The sequence below is a fragment of the Beta vulgaris genome, chromosome 4 (genome assembly GCF_026745355.1).
Source record: "Beta vulgaris subsp. vulgaris cultivar EL10 chromosome 4, EL10.2, whole genome shotgun sequence".
NCBI lineage: Eukaryota > Viridiplantae > Streptophyta > Magnoliopsida > Caryophyllales > Amaranthaceae > Beta > Beta vulgaris.
The window spans coordinates 52,992,608-53,011,183 of NC_079205.1; the positions used below are offsets into that span (position 1 = coordinate 52,992,608).

Sequence of the window (18,576 nt, forward strand, 5' to 3'; positions counted from 1 at the left end):
AAATTGTAAAAAGTTGATATTAAAAAAATTCACATTCAAACGAATCTAACAAGATCTCACATGACTATGTTTTTCCTAAAATGTAAATAACCAAAGCTAATTAAAGTTTAAATTGTGAATAGTAAACACTATGCAAATGTTGCACTTATTTAGAAACGGAGGAAGTACTATGTTCCCAATTAGCAAAGCCAAACTCCCTGCTTGACTGCTTGTCTAGTGCTTGTCTAGTAAGGAAGACACACAATGACACAAACAACGGAATATGGAGTTGAAAGTAAGAGAAATGGGCAAACACATCCGAGAATAACGAAAATTTGATGGTGAGTAATTGGTATAATGGTATTATAGTAATAGTCTAGTATTTGGCTCTCATTTAATTTTATTCTGGATTACTAGTTAGATTACTGGATTATAAAATTAGAACCCAGAAACAGAGCAGGGTCGAAGAAAACGATGAAGCTCAAGTTTACTCCTGAAGCTTTTGCTGCCTTCTTTCATGGTGGTACTACTCTTATTACTCCTTTTCCTTCTTTTCATTTTCATTTTCATTTTCATTCACGCCATTATTACTCCGTTGCAACTGATGCTGTTATTCAAGATCGTCAGTTGTTTCTCAAATCAGTTAGAGAACACTGCAAATTAGGGTTTTCCAATCTCAATTTCCCCCTTTCTCTCTTTCATCAATTGATCTCTTTGCGTCCCCTCCCTTCTATTATTGTTTTTACTCAACTCTTCACTGCCATTTCTAAATTGAAACGCCTTCAACCTCACTCTACCCTTATCTCTCTACTCAGAAACCTTGAATTGTCAGGTATTCGACCCGATATGCACTCTATTGGTATTCTCGCCAATTGTTACTGTCATTTGGGCCGTGTCGATTTCGGTCTCTCTCTTATGGGTAAATGCCTTAAACTTGGATATTCCCCCAACTGTTATACCTTTAACACCTTAATTAATGGCTTTATCCACTCTAATAAGCTCCCTCAAGCTCTTCAATTGCTCCATCAAATTGTTAAGCTAGGTTTCCAACCCAACATTGTTACCTATGGTGCTATTTTTAAAGGCCTTTGTCAGATTGGTGACAATGCTGCTGCCCTTCACTTGCTTAAGAAGATGCAATGTGGTATTTGTAAGCCTAATCTTGTCATCTATAGCACCATTATTGATAGTCTTTGTAAGGATAGGCTGTTGAAAGAAGCCCGCGATCTATTCACCGTCATGAAAAGTGAGGGCATCATACCTGACGTTGTCACTTACAACTCCTTGATTAGAGGTCTCTACAACTCTGGCTCCAAGGTCGAGGCTAAAGATATGCTAGCTCAGATGTTGGAGTGTAACATAGCACCAAATGTTATCACCTTCAACATGCTTATGGACATGTTTTGCAAAGATGGAAATGTTGATGAAGCACAAGCTATTCTAGACTACATGATTGAGAGAGGTGAGATTCCAAATGTCATAACTTACAATGCTTTACTCGATGGTTATTGTTTGCGTGGTCAGATGGAGGATGCTGAAAAGCTACTTGATCTTATGGCCCAAAATGGTTGTGAGCCTGATATTGTAAGTTTTAGTACTATAATTAATGGATATTGCAAAGATAGAAACATCGACAAGGCCCTCAATGTGTTTCAAGAAATACTTGAAAAAGGGATTACACCTAATGTTGTTACCTATACCACTCTTATTGATGGACTATGCAAAGTCAATAGACTCCCACTTGCGCGTGAATTGTTCAAGGATATGCAAGGTCATGGAAGTACTCCGAATAGTGTCACATATGCTTCGTTGCTTGATAGCTTATGCAAAAATGCGCTACTTGATGAGGCAGTGGCGTTACTTGAAGAAATGGAGGACAAACGTGTTAAGCCTACTATTGTCATATACAATATCCTAATTGCCTGTTTGTGTGAGGCTGGGAAAGTTGAAGATGCAGCAAAATTCTTCTTGGATCTTGTATTGAAGGCCCTGCAACCTGATCTAATAACATATAATATAATGATTAAAGGTTTATGCAAGAAAGGGCTCATGGATGAGGCTATCCAATTGTTGAGGAAAATGGAGGAAGACAGTTGCTCACCCGATGATCTTACTTATAATACAATTATCAGAGGATATATTCTCAACAATGACTTGTCAAATGCATCGTACTATTGTGATCTTATGGTTAGCAAGGGATTCAAAGGTGATGCTGACACTTTCTCGTTATTGGTTGGCCTATTGTCGTCTGGTAACTTAAGTGAGTCTAATAAGGATCTTCTTAGCAAGTTCTTGAAATGACTTGAGTAAGATAATTCCAAATTGCAACTATTGCTGACACTTTTTCATACTGGTTGGCCTATTGCTGTCGACTTCAAGTATTCAAGTAAGCGTTCTATTTGAGGAGTTAGACATCAAGATCAGTCTGATTTTATGTGTCTGTATCTAGCTTTATGTATGTGATTCCTAGTTGTATTACCTTTGATCTGATTTCAGTTAGCTGGCATCTTGTGGAAAATGAGACAATATTTCTGGAAATCTGACCTTCTAGTCTTCTATGTTGATCTTTTTGTCAGATTAGCTCCCTTCGCAGTTCAAAACTTTTCTTTCAACCTCCCCCTTCCTTTCTATGCGTGTGCACTTTCAGATTTCTTTTCAAAACATGGCGACTAAAATTTGTTGTTAACTGAGTTGGAAAACACAACTTGTTGGATGTAGCATATAATGGCGATTTCGTAGCTGAACCTGACGACACTATTCCATCACAAGACCCTCTTATTGTTTTTGAACTGTTGTTTGAGCAGTATGGATCATTTCTGAATAGTCCGATATCTACTGCTTCCTCTGTCCATAAAAAGTTTTCTATACTTGTTTCCGGATGTGACAAAAGATGTTTCTTGTTATTCGAAATGGAAATTTTACCCCATCCAAGCTATGTCTTGTGAACCCTCCAACTTAATCCCATATTCTCACACTCTGTCCCTATACTTCTTAAGATGTGGGCCTTCCATAAACTCTCTCTTTCAGTCAATCTTTTATTTCTCTACACCATCTACCAAGAAAAGAAAAGAATGTTTTCTTATTAGTTCTTGATATACAGTTAGGTTATGCATATATGTGCTCAATATCATAGAAACTCTACCAATATTTCTTAGGTGGGAGATGATGGGTAAAATACAGCTAATTTTAGGAACATACCTAAGGAATTTGAATTTAGTTCAATAAAAGTGTGGATGGGTAAACAAGGATTAGCTTTTAGCTAGATATAGAATGTATTGTCAAATATTCTATATGATTCTTGGAACTTTTTATATTCATTTGAATGCTACCTGATTGAAGGAATCGACCGATCAATGCATATACAGAGATGTGAAAAGCTAACTTGACAATGGTCCAACTTACATAATGGGATATGAATCTACTTTTCTGTACTTTTATTAGGAATTTATCAATGCATATACACAGAACTGAGAGCATTAGGAACTTACATAATGACCAATCAATCCATGTTGATTTACTTTCTCTAGTTTATTCATTTATTTATAATGGGTCTTGATATTGTTCTTTTTTTATTGAAAGAGTGCTGCAAATTGAAAATCTGTTGTTGGCTTGATTGAGCTATTTCAATTGTTCCAATGAGGAAAAATTCCCTTGACTCATCTATTCTCGGATTTTGCTTCTAGTTCCTTTTGTTTCTCACTTGATGTTTGTTCTATTGCTTTTTGTCCAATTCATCTTTGGTCTGGTTGAATAGAAATACAGACACTCTCCCACGCCGAGAGAGCTTTCCTTCAAAGATTATGTTTTGCCCTTTTTTTTCTGTCTCTTGACTGTGCTGCTCTGCAGTCAGATAAAGCGAATTTTTTACCTACTTTTATGCATTTATCTGTCCTGATTTATCACACCTTTTCTATATGGGTCTTCTCTATTATTCGAGTGATTAGTAGCTATATTGATTGTTTCAGTGTTTTGTAAACTTTCAAGTTTTTAAAAATTTGTTCCAGGGAATAGTTGGTGTTTGTTGATTTGCTATCTCATGGTATGGTGTAAAGCAATTTCTATTTCTATATCTGCAGCTTTACTGATATTTGTGATGTACCCAACACTTCAATTTGTAGCTTACTGATATCTGCATTGCTGATTTGCTGTTATGTCTAAGAATCAGAGGGAAAGCAGAGCGATTCGATGAATGTAAGGAAGATAGAGAAAGAGGAGTTGGAGGAAAAATATGAAGGTCGAGAGAACATGGTGGGAGTGTAAGAGTAGCCTGTTGATATTGATGAAAGATTGTTGAAGAGAAGAAGAGATGAGAGTTTGATGAAAGAGCAACGACAAAAGTTGCCATGTTTTTTGGGTTTCAGCCAAGTCTCTTGTGCTCGAATAGTCCCTAGCATTTGCCAAAGGTTTTCATTGTTTGTCGTTGTGTTCCTGAGTTCGAAATTTACATCGAGTGACAATTGAATGGAGGTAACACCGTGCCATGAGTTTGCCACTGTCACAGTCATAAATTGTTTGAATCTAGTATGCTTTGATACCGGTAATCTATTGCTCGTTTTCACCGTGCGTGGTTAGGATTTTTATTGATAACTTGAACTTGGGTTGTCTGTTATTTTGTAACTACTTCGCTAGATTATTGACTAATTTTGTTTTCAATATGAAGGGGTATTCTAGGGGCTTAAGATGAAATGGTTATGTAACAGCTATGCAATAGGCCAATAGTCATGGTGGATGAGGGCCACTTTCATGTTTCTCTTTTGTCTTTTGTATAGGAATAGGACACATATAAGAGGTCTTATATCGCATGGGTGATCCTTTTTGTTAATTAATCTTATGTATATGTCCTATAAATGTATTATTAGTTGCTTATATAGTTCATGTTTCCAACTCTATACCTATAGTTGTAAATGAGAAAATTGAATTCTAATCTACAATCGAAACAATGGTAAAAAATGTATTTCTAAAATCTGCAAAAGAAAAATTAAGTTACAAACAAGGAAGGGTGAAATAGAAAAAGAACATTAGATTTTTTTTCATTTAGTTCTTTTAAATAAATGATGGTGCCACAAACAAGTAGTGAGAGTCAATTACAATTCGAAAATATATATGGGAGGGAGAGAAAGTAAGTGAGAACGAGGGAAAGAGGGTGAGAATGACGTTGGAGTTAGAAATCAAGGGAAATTGAAGGAGGGGAGGGGCGAAAAGTAGGGTTGATTAACATATCAGGTCGTGTCGTGTTCGGGTTCGGGTTAATAATAAACAAGTTGAACATGTTCTAACCTAAATCGAATCTGTTTAAAAAGCGGGTTGAAAAACTCAGCCTTGAGCCGACCTGTTTATTAAACGGGTTACTCATATAACCTGTTTAATCCATTTACATATTTATTACTATTAATTTTTTTTTAAAATTTATTAGTTTTCAACAATAAATTCACATAAAAGTATGCATGATTAGATTTTATTTTCAGTATATGTGTTCCACAATTAGTATTTTTAAAATTTTCACCAACTTCAACATAACTTTTTAGAAAATTTATATTTTTAATGAGTTAAAACATGTCAAAGTAGGTTAATTTCGAGTTGAAAATGTCAATCTTAACCTAACCCATTTAATTAAATGGATAAGTCATGTCAACCCATTTACTTAAATGGGTCAAAAATCTCAACCCAAACTCGCTTATTTTAGGTCAGGTTCGAATTCGGTAAACGGGTTGGGTCAGTTTTTCACAGCCCTAGTGAAAAGGATAACAAGAGAGAGAAATAAAATAAATAGTAGCATTGTTCGCCTTGTTTCTTAATGATAATTAGATGTTTGGTTTTAAAAAAAAAACTAGTGAGTGTCCCGGACGATGCCCTAGGTTGTTACTTTTCGTATCTTTTTGTAAAGTGTGAAAAAATTGACGTAATGGCATGATAAGTAATTGCATGATTTCTGAAAAATAAACCCTTAAAATATTGGTGATGAAAGCAATCGCTTAATTCTGTCTACAAGAAATTGGATTAAGAGTTTGGGTGTGTTCTCCTCAACTTAAAAAATTAAGTTTCAGGTCAATAAGTTCAAATAAGTTCAGATAAGTTGCAATAAGATCCAATCAGGGCAATAAGTTCCAATCAAGTCTAATAAGGTCCAATAAGTTCCAATCAGGTGTAATAAGTTCCAATCAGGTGCAATAAGTTTCAATCAGGTCTAATAAGGTCCAATAAGTTCTAATCAGATCTAATAAGGTCCAAATAGTCAATGTTCAATAAATTTTTGTATTATTATCCATTATTTTATTATTCATAATTTCATATCACTATTAGCTGATTATGTTATTATTAGAATTTTAATGAAAGTACCACAATGATTATATAGTATTATACTTCCGTCGTGTTTTTATTCTTGCTACATAGAGAAATGGCACAGGTTTTAATAAAGGTAGAGAGAGAAATATTGGGACCACTTTTCTCCCCATTAATTCCTCTTTTAATTGCAAAGGGAGGGAAAAAATTGGGAGGGACCAACTGTACCACTTTTAATTGAAATTCCCCAAAATTTTGAATTTTCCCACCAAATTTTAAAAAACACAGCAGCACACATTTTGGGTCCTTGTAAAAGCTCACTGTATGTACGAAAAATTACAACTTCTTCAAGAAAAATCATTCACAACAAGGAAAGACAATTACACTCTCTAAATCACTCAAGCACACACTTCACACTCACTACACACACTGCACTTAGGCATATTTTTTAAAAAAAAAAATTCAGATGGAAGATGATGATTTCATGGCATATCTAATGGCAAATGGTGTTGGAGATGAGTATGACATGGCTATGGAAGAGCTGCTAGCCCTTGAAGAACTGCATTCAAGTAACAACTCAAATTCATGTGATGAAGCTAACATATCAGTCGATGAACTTCTATCATTGGAGGAGGCCATTAACAGATTCAGTGATGATGATGATGATGATGATGAACCATGGTATGTCTTTGATACTGATTCTAAAAATGAATCCAAAATGAAATTGATGAAGAAACTTTAGAGCAAACTAGTGTTGACACAACAACATCAAACAAAAACCCAATGATTCCTAACAATATAAGGGCACAAATTGCAAGTGAAATGTTTGAGGCTGCCATAAATTGCAAACTCCCAAGGGGTTTCAACATGTTTTTAGTCGAAAAATATGTAGTGCACAGGTCAACAATAACAAGAATATGGAGACAAGCCAAAAATCAGAAACTCATTGGTGAAGAGGTGAATGTGTCACCCAAAAAATACAAGTGTGGAAGGAAGTCTTTAATTACTGATGACATGCTTCTAGTTGTGCCTCTAAAACAGAGGACAACATTAAGGTCTTTTGCTGCTGCTTTTGAGGTGAGTCCTTCAACAGTTTATAGGCTGGTAAAAAAAGGGTATCCTAAGATCCCACACAAGTTTTATAAAACCAAAGCTCACAGCTGAGAACAAAATTAAAAGGCTTAAGTTTGTGATGGGCAATATCATACCCAGGACAGTGAATGAGGGACCCAGATTTGACCTTCTACAAAACATGATTCACATTGACGAGAAGTGGTTTTTTATGAGTAGGATCACTCAAAGGTTCTATCTTCTCTCAGATGAAGAAGATCCTTATAGGGCATGTCAGTTAAAAAGTCACATGACTAAGGTCATGTTCATGGGTGCCATTGGTAAACCATGGTTTGGAGAAAATAGGGAACTCATTTTTGATGGAAAAATTGGCATTTATCCATTTGTAGACAAATTAAAGTTCCAGCACAAAAATGGAGTGCAAACAGAAACAGGGGCACTATAGAGACCAAAGCCAAGCAACACATCACCAAACAAGTCATCAGAGAAATGATTATCAACAAGTTGTTACCATCAATAAAAGAAAAGGTCAGCAAATAGGTGCAAAACAATATGGATACAAAAAGATAATGCCAGACCACATATATTACTAGATGATGCAAAGTTTCTGGAAGCAGCAAGAAAAGATGGTTTTGATATGCATCTTGTATGTCAACCAGCACAATCCCCTGACCTAAATCTTTTGGATTTGGGATTTTTCAAAGCAATACAGTTAATTCAACACCAACAATTCCCAAACACACTAGATGAGCTCATTGAAAGTATAGAGGAAGCTTATAATGTTTATGATCCTAGAATCATAAATTACACATGGTTGCAATCTCAAGCTTGTTATGCTGGAAATCCTAAAGGTTAAGGGTGGAAACAACTATAAGAATCCTCACATTGGCAAGAAAAAATTGGACAGGTTGCGGCAATTACCAACTGATGTTCATGTTCCACAACAATTGGTAACTGACACAGTCAAGTTACTAGATGAAGGAATTGTATGTGGGCCACCAAATCCAGATGAAGAGCTCATGGCAGAGTAACTAAGAAGGGCGACAATGCAAGGAGACAAAACAGAAGAAGAGAAGAGTAAATGAAACAACAAATGGTGATAGAGCATATTGGAGGGAGTAGGTGAAAGTTTTTGTAAAGATTGAAAGTTATTCTAAAGCAATAAGTTTTGATAAGTTGAAAATGTCAACCTTAACCTAACCCATTTAATTACATGGGTAAGTCATGTCAACCCATTTACTTAAATGGGTCAAAAATCTCAACCAAAACTCGCTTATTTCAGGTCAGGTTCGAATTCGGTAAACGGGACAGCACTAGTGAAGAGGATAACTAGAGAGAGAAATAAAATAAATAGTAGAATTTTGTGAGAAGAATTGTTCGCCTTGTTTCTTAATGATAATTAGATGTTTGGTTTTTTTTTATAAAAAAACTAGTGAGTGTCCCGGACGATGCCCCAAGTTGTTACTTTTCGTAACTTTTTGTAAAGTGTGAACAAATTAACGTAATGACATGATAAGTAATTGCATGATTTTTGAAAAATAAACCCTTAAAATATTGGTGATGAAAACAATCGCTTAATTCTTTCTACAAGAAATTGAATTAAGAGTTTGGGTGTTTTCTCCTCAGCTTAAAAAATTAAGTTTCAGGTCCAATAAGTTCAGATAAGTTGCAAAAAGGTCCAATCAGGGCAATAAGTTCCAATCAGGTCTAATAAAGTCCAATAAGTTCCAATCAGGTGTAATAAGTTTCAATCAGGTGCAATAAGTTCCAATCAGGTCTAATAAGGTCCAATAAGTTTCAATCAGGTCTAATAAGGTCCAATAAGGTCCAAATAGTCAATGTTCAATAAACATTTGTATTATTATCCATTATTTTATTATTCATAGTTTCATATCAAGATTAGCTGATTATTTTATTATTAGAATTTTAGTGAAAGTACCACAATGATTATATAGTATTATACTTGTATTAGTGTAAGGAGTTAATGCATTATACTACCTTCAAGTAAATGAACGTGGAGTGAGAATTTTTCATATGTGGCAATTTTAACTTGTTAGCAATAGATGTTAATCAATTTTAACTTTTGTTCTTAAATTGGATTTTGAATTCTTTTATCATCCCCAAGAATCAACTTAATTTCTATACCAAGATATTGGATGGAAATTAAGGGGATCCTTCATTAGGAGTTTTTAATAAGATTGAAAATGGTAGGTGGAAATTTATAAAAAAAAATCATTAAGGTGGGAGTTTCTAAAAACGTGAAAAGTCTAGGTGGTAAGCTGCGATTTATCCTTGTTTGAATATGATTCTCTTTTAAAAAGTTGTTAATTCTATATATGTTTGTATGAAATTCCTTTTATGGATATTTAGCTCAAACATTTATTAATATCAAACTAGTGAGTGTCCCGGGTGATGCTCCGGGTTGTTTCCTTTCTTAAATTTTTGTCTTGTAAGGAAAAAATTGACCATAATAGTCTATTATCATTACCATTAATGTGTTAGGTATCTAACTACTTGTATAGTCTAATGAGATATAATTACAAGACCTTATTAAATTTTATTTTGAAATATTAATCAATGATGTTATGTTGGATCAATGGTTAAACTATCACTTTTCCTTTCAAAGGTCACGTGTTCGATACCTTCTAACCACACAACATTATTTTTTTATTTGAGAGGTCGTTTGACATGAAAATAGAGCACATGCATTGGAATCTTAGAGGAGAGTGTCTTTTAATATATTAGTACTAGCAATTTACGCACGCGATGCATGCCTCATTTTTTTAAAACACAAATTTTACCTTTTTTAGGCATTAGCAAGGGTTAAATTTGATTCATGATCATAAAATTCTAACCGGAAAGTATAAACTAAATTCAATTTTTTTTTTCCTTGTCTAACTTCTAAATTCTTTTTTCGCACATTGATATTTTAAATTTTCATCATTTTAAATTTTGTACTTTTCTAAATTTTAACACTTTGAACTTCAATTATATTTGAAATGAAATTTTGAATTTTTCATACCCAATTTGATATTTTTTTTTTAGAAAAACAAAAATCATTACTTTTCACAAATTAATGTAGTTTTTTTTTCTGAAAATGGATTTTTGCAAAAAGTTTTTCGTAAAAAGTTTGATATTGTTTTGTTTTACAAAATTTAGTTCTGAACATGGATTTTTTACAAAAATATTAATATTGGCATTTTTCTAGAAAAAACTAAATTTGTTTTATATGAAAATGAATTAAATTTAAGTCTGATTGTATAAAAGTCCTTTTGAACTCATTGCTCTCATCTCCATTCTTTTAACTACATAACAGTCGACTAAGTTGCTATTGTCTATTTCAACTAATGTTAAATACTCCCTCCGTTTCCTAACGATCTTCCCACTTACTGTTCCTACAGATACCAAGGAAAATCAAGTTGTGTGGGGCATGGTGTGAGTAAAGTAGGAGAGAGAAAGGGGTTAAGATAAATAAACAAATAAAAAGGGGTTAAAGTAGGAGAGAGAAAGGAAGTAAAATTGAATTAATAATGTAATGGTGGACCATATGATAGTGACATGAGAGGGTAAATAGGGAAATTTGTTTTGCCAAATAAGGAATAAAGCAAAAGAGGGAAGATCTTTTGGAAACACCCTTAAACGGAAAGAGGGAAGATCTTTAGGAAACGGAGGGAGTAATTTTGAAGGTTAAAAGAATTATGTACCTTTTTGGAAGTTCGCAAATTGCCAATGGATGAATGTGTGATATCGTCGTCAAAATCTTATGTTTTTCTCAGATTTGTGTTTATAGGTAACTTTTTTGAGTATGTAATTGTGAATGGTTCTTGAGAATAGTGATTTGTAAGTAAATTTTTGTAAATGTTTAAGTACGTATTGACGTTCGAGGTTATTAGTTTTAGTTTGTATGTTAATTTTAAGATTTAATAAAGTTTCCTGATTATTTGAGTAATTTGCGTGATTTTTATAACTTGATTTTCTGAACTGTATGAGTGGCTTGTAAAGTTTCTTCTTTTAAGTGTTTTGTGAGTGAGTTGTAAATTAATTTTCAGTAGTTTTCTTTGAGTGTTGATTTTGATTTGACATTCCTTTTGTAATGTAGAAAGGGAAGGGGGGCAAAATAGGCATTTCAAAAGAGGACACCATTGCTCCTCCCTTCCCTTATATAATAGAGATAGATAAAGTCTAGTTGCATTCAATTCTCCAGCAAATTATATAATTTTTTTAAAAAAATTACTTAAGCTATCTTAATTAACTGAGATTTAACTAAATCCAAATGAGAAGCTAATACAACTAAAGTTAAACGTAAAATTTGATGAAATCTATCCACACAAAACATAATTATCCAAAATGTGGGTGGTGTTTAGGAATGGCAACGGGTCGGATAGAATTATGCATAATCCGACTCCGACCCTATAAGAAGTCGGATTTTATATATGGGTCCGAGTTTGACACCGACACCCAATTCCGGAAACCTGACTCTGGCCCAACATAAAATTCGAACACCGACTCTGAATCCAACCCACTTAAAATCCAAACGTCCGACTCCAAACCCGATCCAACTTATTTTTCGCCTATTTTTATAATAAAAAAATCTTCTATAATACAATAATCCAGTCATTACTATCTTTTTTAATAATTATATGAAAATCTTATAGAGTACAAATAATCTAAATATTACTATTATTTTTAATAATCATTTCTTTAATGGAAAAATCTTATATAATAAAATTTTCTGAAAGTCAAAGTCAGATTGTACATACGAGTTCGTATCGTCCGACACAATATTCTCGTCGGACGACTTCAGTTAGAAGCACTTGTGCTTCAGTTAGACGCACTTGGCTTTCAGTTGGTCTTTATTTTTTTCAGGCGGTCTTTATTTTTTTTCAGGTAGTCTTCATTTTTTTTCAGGTAGTCTTCATTTTTTTTTCCAGTTAGTCTTCTTTTTTTTTTCAGTTGGTTTCAATTTTTTTCAGTTAGTCTTCATTTTTTCAGGTAGTCTTCAAATTTTTTTCAATTAGTCTTAAATTTTTTTCAATTAGTCTTCATTTTTTTTCAGTTAGTCCTAATTTTTTTTCAGTTAGTCTTCATTTTTTTCAGCTAGTCTAAATAAAAGTAAGTTACCTCTAAATGAAAGTAACTTAGGTCTAAATGAAAGTAAGTTACCTCCAAATGAAAGTAACTTACCTCTAAATGAAAGTAACTTACCTCTAAATGAAATAACTTACCTCTAAATGAAAGTGAGTTACCTCTAAATGAAAGTATATAATTTCCTCGATGGAGATAAAAGATGAAACCTGATATCTTGTTGTGCAAATATGGGTTGTTGTGGGGGACGATGTAAATGTGCGTTGCAGAATGTAGACTTTTGACTTATCATCTCCCTTATCATCTTCACCTGCCTCTTCTAAATGCTCGTACGCAGAATGTAGACTTTTGAGGAAACTATACAATGATATTATTTACTTTGTGCAAAATCATGTCAAGCCTGTTACTGTTACCACTACTCCAACTAATAATTCTCACCCTTCACCACCTTTAGTTACTGCTGTTAATTCCATATCCAAAAAACCTGAAAAAGTATAATGGCGCAAAGGAAGCGAGGAGAGAGAAGGATGGTTTTTGTTAGAGCTGGCAAAATATTACCCAACCCGCCAACCCGACCCGAACCCAACCCATTAATAATGGGTTGGGTCGAAAATTTCAACCCGTTTAATTAAATGGGTCGACCTGACCCAACCCGTTTAATTAAATGGGTTGGGTCAGGTTGAAAATTCCAACCTGATTTTGACCCACCTAATCCATTTATGAAAAACCAAGCTAAAAAAATCCCTAACTCATTTCAGATTTCAGCCCAAAAAAATTGGACTGGACCATAAAGTAATAAAGTAAAAACCTAACTCTACTTAAAAGGTTAGAGATTTCAGATTTCCACCTAAATTAACATTTGTGTTGATTTTGAACAATATTATCATATGGTTATATAATGACTTAATTTTAGTTTGCTGCCTACAATTATTTGCAAATAAATTGTGTTCTTTTCATTTTTTTTCTAGAAAAAATACGAAAAAAAATTAAACGGGTCGACCTGAAGGTTGACCCGTTTATCATAAGGTTGGGTTGGGTTGTAAATCTCAACCCGTTTAAGTTAACAGGTCAGGTTTGGTCAAGGAGTTCTCAATCCACCAACCCGCCAACCCAACTTGATCTTGACCCAACACGACCCATTGCCAGCCCTAGTTTTTGTGGGTTTCAATAGTTTGGTGGACATTAAAGGACTTTGGGATGAAGCTGATTGTTGGGACTTGGGAGAATTGACATTGAAGGAATTTCAGATTCTCTAATTTCTTCTGTGAATATTTTGGGCTCAGCCCGTCCGACCAAACACATTGGGTCAGACGGTCTGATCCAATAGTTTCACATACATTAATATGAATAAGAAAAAAAGGCAAAGATGAAAATGAGTCGTTTAGATTTTGTATGAAAATATTATCTTGTAATCCTATTCTTTGTCGTTATATATTTTGTTATTTTACAACCTTATTTTTTCTCAAATTACTAAGTAATTATTAATGTAATGGTGTCCCCCCTCAAAAAAAAATTAATGTAATGGTTTCATTTTTGGAAATTTTATTTTAAAGGTAGTACTTGTTTTTTGACATAAAATGTAGTACTTAGACTTTGTTCTTTTGGACTCAAGTGAACTAAAGAGAATTTTTCTGAATTGAACTAAATTGAGGTGAATAAACCTCAATTGAACTGTTCTAAATCAACCTAAACTAAAATAATTGAATTGTGAAAGAAAAAAGTGAAACCCAGAAACAGAGCAGGGATGAAGATGACGATGAAGCTCAAGTTTACTCCTAAAACTTTTGCTGCCTTCTTTCATGGTGGTACTACTCTTATTACTCCTTTTACTTCTTTTCATTCACGCAATTATTACTCCATTGCAACTGATGCTGTTATTCAAGATCGTCAGTTGTTTCTCCAATCAGTTAGAGAACACTGCAAATTAGGGTTTTCAAATCTCAATTTCCCCCTTTCTCTCTTCCATCAAATGCTCTCTTTGCGCCCTATTCCTTCTATCATCGTTTTCACTCAACTCTTCACTGCCATTTCCAAATTGAAACACCTTCAACCTCACTCCACCATTATCTCTCTCATCAGAGACCTTGAATTCTCTGGTGTTCGACCCAATTGGTATTCACTGGGTATTCTCACCAATTGTTACTGCCATTTGGGCCGTGTTGATTTCGGCTTCTCTCTTCTCGCCAAAAGACTTAAGCTTGGTTACCCCTTTGATGGTGATTGTGTTATCTTTAACACCTTAACCAATGGCTTTATCCACTGTGATAAGCTTCCTCAAGCTCTTCAATTGCTCGATCAAATTGTTAAGCTAGGTTTCCAACCTGATATTGTTACCTATGGTGCTATTTTCAAAGGCCTTTGTCAGATTGGTGACAATGCCGCAGCCCTTCACTTGCTTAGGAAAATGCAATCGGGAACTTGTGAGCCTGATCTTGTCATATATAGTACCATCATTGATAGTCTCTGTAAGGATAGGCTGTTGAAAGAGGCCCTCGACCTGTTCACTGCCATGAAAAGTGAGGGCATTATACCTAATGTTGTCACTTATACCTCCTTGATTAGAGGTCTCTACAACTCCGGCTCCAAGGTCGAGGCTAAAGATATGCTAGCTCAGATGTTGGAGTGTAACATAGCACCAAGTGTTATCACCTTCAGCATGCTTGTTGACATGTTTTGCAAAGATGGGAATGTTGATGAAGCGCAAGCTATCCTAGACTACATGATTGAGAGAGGTGAGATTCCAGATGTTATAACTTACAGTGCTTTACTGGATGGTTATTGTTTGCGTGGTCAGATGGAGGATGCAGAAAAATTACTTGATTTGATGACCAAGAATGGTTGTGAGCCTAATATCGTAAGTTTCAACACTATCATTAATGGATACTGCAAGGCAAGAACCATTGACAAGGCCCTACACTTGTTCCAAGAAATACTTCAGAATGGGGTGACACTTAATGTTGTTACCTATACCACTCTTATTGATGGACTATGCAAAGTCAATAGACTTACACTTGCACGCCAGATGTTCAAGGATATGCAAGGGCATGGAATTACTCCTAATGTTGTCACATATGGTTCATTGCTTGATAGCTTATGCAAAAACGCGCTACTTGACGAGGCAGTGGCGTTACTTGAAGAAATGGAGGATAATCGTGTTAAGCCTAATGTTGTCATCTATAATATCCTAATGGATAGTTTGTGTGAGGCTGGGCAACTTGAAGATGCAGCAAATTTTTTATCTGATCTTGCGTTCAAGGGCCTGCAACCTGATTCTAAAACATATAATATAATGATTAAAGGTTTATGCAAGAAAGGGCTCATGGATGAGGCTATCCAATTGTTGAGGAAAATGGAGGAAGACAGTTGCTCACCAGATGATGGTACTTATAATACGATTATCAGAGGATATATTCTCAATAATGACTCATCAAATGCATTGTACTATCGTGATCTTATGGTTAGCAAGGGATTCAAAGGTGATGCTGACACTTTCTCGTTACTGGTTGGCCTATTGTCGTCTGGAAACTTAAATGATTCATCTAAGGATCTTCTTAGGGAGTTATTGAAATGATGTGGGTAATATGATTCCAAATTGCAACTATTACTTACACTTTTTCGTACTGGTCGGCCTATTGTCGTCTGTTACTCTGCTTCTTAATCAAAGGGGCTCTTGCTTAAATTTATCTGTCTTTTTGGAGTTAAAGCTGTCAGATTTTAATCTTAAAGCACCTCTTCCTGATGGGTTTGATTGAGTCTGAAGATTCTCTCAATTCTGATGCATTTATGGAGCTGGCAATACAGGAAGCAAAAGTTGCTCTTCACAGACTTGAAGTGCCAGTTAGTTGTGTAATCGTCGAGAACAGGAAGGTGATTGCATGAGGTAGCCATCGTTCTAATGAGACACGTAATTCTACTAAGCATGCATAGATGGAAGCTATTGATGGCCTTCTAGATAAATGGCACAGAGATGGACAGCTATTGATGGCCTTTTACATAAATGGCACAGAGATGGACTTTCACAATCTGAAGTTGTGAAAAGGATTTCAGAGTGCACCCTTTTTGTTACATGTGAGCCATGCATAATGTGTGCAAGCGCCTTATCGGATTTTGGTTTGAAGGAATTTTACTATGGATGTACCAATGATAAGTTTGGGGGATGTGGTCCAATTCTTTCATTGCATGAAACCAGCTGCGTACAATCAAATAATGCTGGCATAACTGGTTTAAAATGCTCTGGAGGAATAAGGGCACCAGAAGCAATTTCTCTTTTCAAAATCTTCTATCAACATGGTAATCTTAATGCTCCGAAGCTTCATCGAGCAGATTTCAACCTTAGTACTTTTCTCTTGTTGGCTGTCCTTTGGAGACTCTCTTTGTTGTTACTAGAACACCAGCTTTAATTGTAAGGAGCAAGTAGTTTAAGCGTGAAATTCAAGAGCTTTGTCACTGGCTAATTGCATTATATTCATTATTTGTCCTCAACTAAATCTATGTCCTCCAATGCTTATTAGCTTGTGAAGATGCGTATTGCAAGAGCTTGGGAGGTGCATTGCTATATATGTGCTACAGATAGCTTAGCATGTGGCTGCTATTCGATCTTCCCGAAATCTATAAGCTTCTTGATCTGGATTCGTGAACTGGATTCCTGGTGGTTGTCTATTTTGAAGCTGGTAATGAATAACTATTGGAACTTTAAGCATCTATATTTGTCATCGGCTGATTCCACCCCCTTTTTTCTTTCTTTGAAGAATCTTTTTCTTCCTTACTTGCATCCAATACCTCTTTACCATGACAACAAGTAGAAATTTATGTCTTTTTACATTCTTTTGTTGGACATTTGAATGAGAGTGATTATATTGTTTTTCTTATTTCTTGGTATAATTGAAAGTCCATCTTAGTTTAATATGGAAAGGAGCTGTAGCATAATAGACCTGAATGCATACGTTAATATTGGTTTTACTTGGCGTTCTATATCTGTAACATAAATTGGAAATATGAATGGTTGTCTGTTTCCTCCATATTTTATATAGGGTATGGAAAATTATAGGGGCCATTCTATGCGAAAAATTAGGGTAAAAGTAGCAGAAAAGTGTAATTTTTATGTGACTTCTTGTAATCTTTAATGTTCCAGTGTCTAAAAGTGTCTTTCTTTGGGACACATGCTAAACTATAAGAAATTACAGATTTTACTAAAAGCAAGAAGATATATTTTGTAGTTTTCGGCTTCTTGCCACTTCATGTGCGTTTAACCGAGTCCTTCGAACTTTGAAAATCGAGCAACTGGATAATGAAGCTGATTTTGCCTTCCTTGAATATTTGGTATTGTGCGCATGTGTCTTTGTGTGTGTAAATGAATACATAATCTACTTTTACCCTCTTAGTGTAATAGATGCTGCCATGCTGGGGATGCTGCCTGTATGTGTGTGTCTATTAAGATGCTAGGAAAGTTGTGTGCATGTGCGTGTCTGAACATACGAGTGCGTATTTCCTCTGTCTTAATATCTAGTGATACTGGGGATTGTGCAGTGAAGCAATTAAGGATCATGTCTGAAGAAAATGATGAACTCTGCCATTTCTCTTGTTAGGATATCTGCTATCCTCTCCCAAGGAATGTGATGATTTCAACCCTTGATCCCTAGGCATTCAGGATTTGCAGAGACCCAGTAGGATCTGTAACCCCGTAGTATAGGGCTACATATCTTTGTTGCTATTGTGTGACCACAATTATTTCTGCTATTATGGTTTTGTATTTTTTTTTTTTTTTTTTTTTTTTTTGACAACAAGTACAAACATATTTAAGTTATATGAGACTACCTAATCTGGCTGCTGTAGCTAATGCATAGCAGGGGCCACTACATCTCTACCTACATAATGGATATTACAAAACAAAAATTTACTACGCAAAGCCTGTATATCATGTGCGATAGATGCAACTTCGAAAGGGTATTGACGTTTGTGAAGGGCTTGTACGAGAACTCTGTTATCTGAGTAAATGCGAACTCGGTTAACACCATGAGCGTATGCTTCACGTAACCCTCGGAGAACTGCATGAGCTTCCGTTTGTAGGGAAGACAAAGAGATTACTGCATCATTTCCTTCAAAAATTTTGGAATTGTCCAAGAGGGCTGACCATCCAATTCCCGCTCGTGGATGCTTTTGCTT

The 18,576-nt window shown here is 35.0% G+C and overlaps 3 protein-coding genes across 5 annotated transcripts; all 3 read left to right on the plus strand.

Annotated features, from left to right (window-relative positions):
• The first annotated feature begins 326 nt into the window (after window positions 1–326).
• On the plus strand, window positions 327–4,854 carry LOC104885132 (putative pentatricopeptide repeat-containing protein At1g12700, mitochondrial). 3 transcript variants are annotated; one of them, XM_048641753.2, is made up of 2 exons: window positions 327–2,365; window positions 4,098–4,854. In XM_048641753.2, the coding sequence occupies exon 1, from the start codon at window positions 454–456 to the stop codon at window positions 2,278–2,280; it is 1,827 nt and encodes a 608-aa protein (XP_048497710.1). In that variant the 5' UTR covers window positions 327–453; the 3' UTR covers window positions 2,281–2,365; window positions 4,098–4,854. The 3 variants fall into 3 exon arrangements, with proteins under 3 accessions (XP_048497710.1, XP_048497708.1, XP_019103301.2); XM_048641751.2 differs by having other exon boundaries at window positions 4,139–4,854; XM_019247756.3 differs by having other exon boundaries at window positions 4,145–4,854.
• Window positions 4,855–14,108: 9,254 nt separating this feature from the next.
• Window positions 14,109–17,362, plus strand: LOC104885131 (putative pentatricopeptide repeat-containing protein At1g12700, mitochondrial). The gene has a single exon (XM_057394359.1). The coding sequence runs from the start codon at window positions 14,159–14,161 to the stop codon at window positions 15,983–15,985; it is 1,827 nt and encodes a 608-aa protein (XP_057250342.1). The 5' UTR covers window positions 14,109–14,158; the 3' UTR covers window positions 15,986–17,362.
• On the plus strand, window positions 16,153–16,814 carry LOC109134679 (tRNA-specific adenosine deaminase TAD2). The gene is made up of 2 exons (XM_048642305.1): window positions 16,153–16,281; window positions 16,380–16,814. Exons 1-2 carry the CDS (start codon window positions 16,153–16,155, stop codon window positions 16,812–16,814), a joined length of 564 nt encoding a protein of 187 aa, XP_048498262.1.
• Window positions 17,363–18,576: the final 1,214 nt, after the last annotated feature.

Excerpts from the sequence above, each read along its gene's own strand:
- LOC104885132 (XM_048641753.2), top strand. The coding sequence starts at position 454 with ATGAAGCTCAAGTTTACTCCTGAAGCTTTTGCTGCCTTCTTTCATGGT.
- LOC104885131 (XM_057394359.1), top strand. The coding sequence starts at position 14,159 with ATGAAGATGACGATGAAGCTCAAGTTTACTCCTAAAACTTTTGCTGCC.
- LOC109134679 (XM_048642305.1), top strand. The coding sequence starts at position 16,153 with ATGGGTTTGATTGAGTCTGAAGATTCTCTCAATTCTGATGCATTTATG. Across the intron at positions 16,282-16,379 it reads TAATCGTCGAGAACAGGAAG|AGATGGACAGCTATTGATGG; the intron begins GTGATTGCATGA and ends TAAATGGCACAG.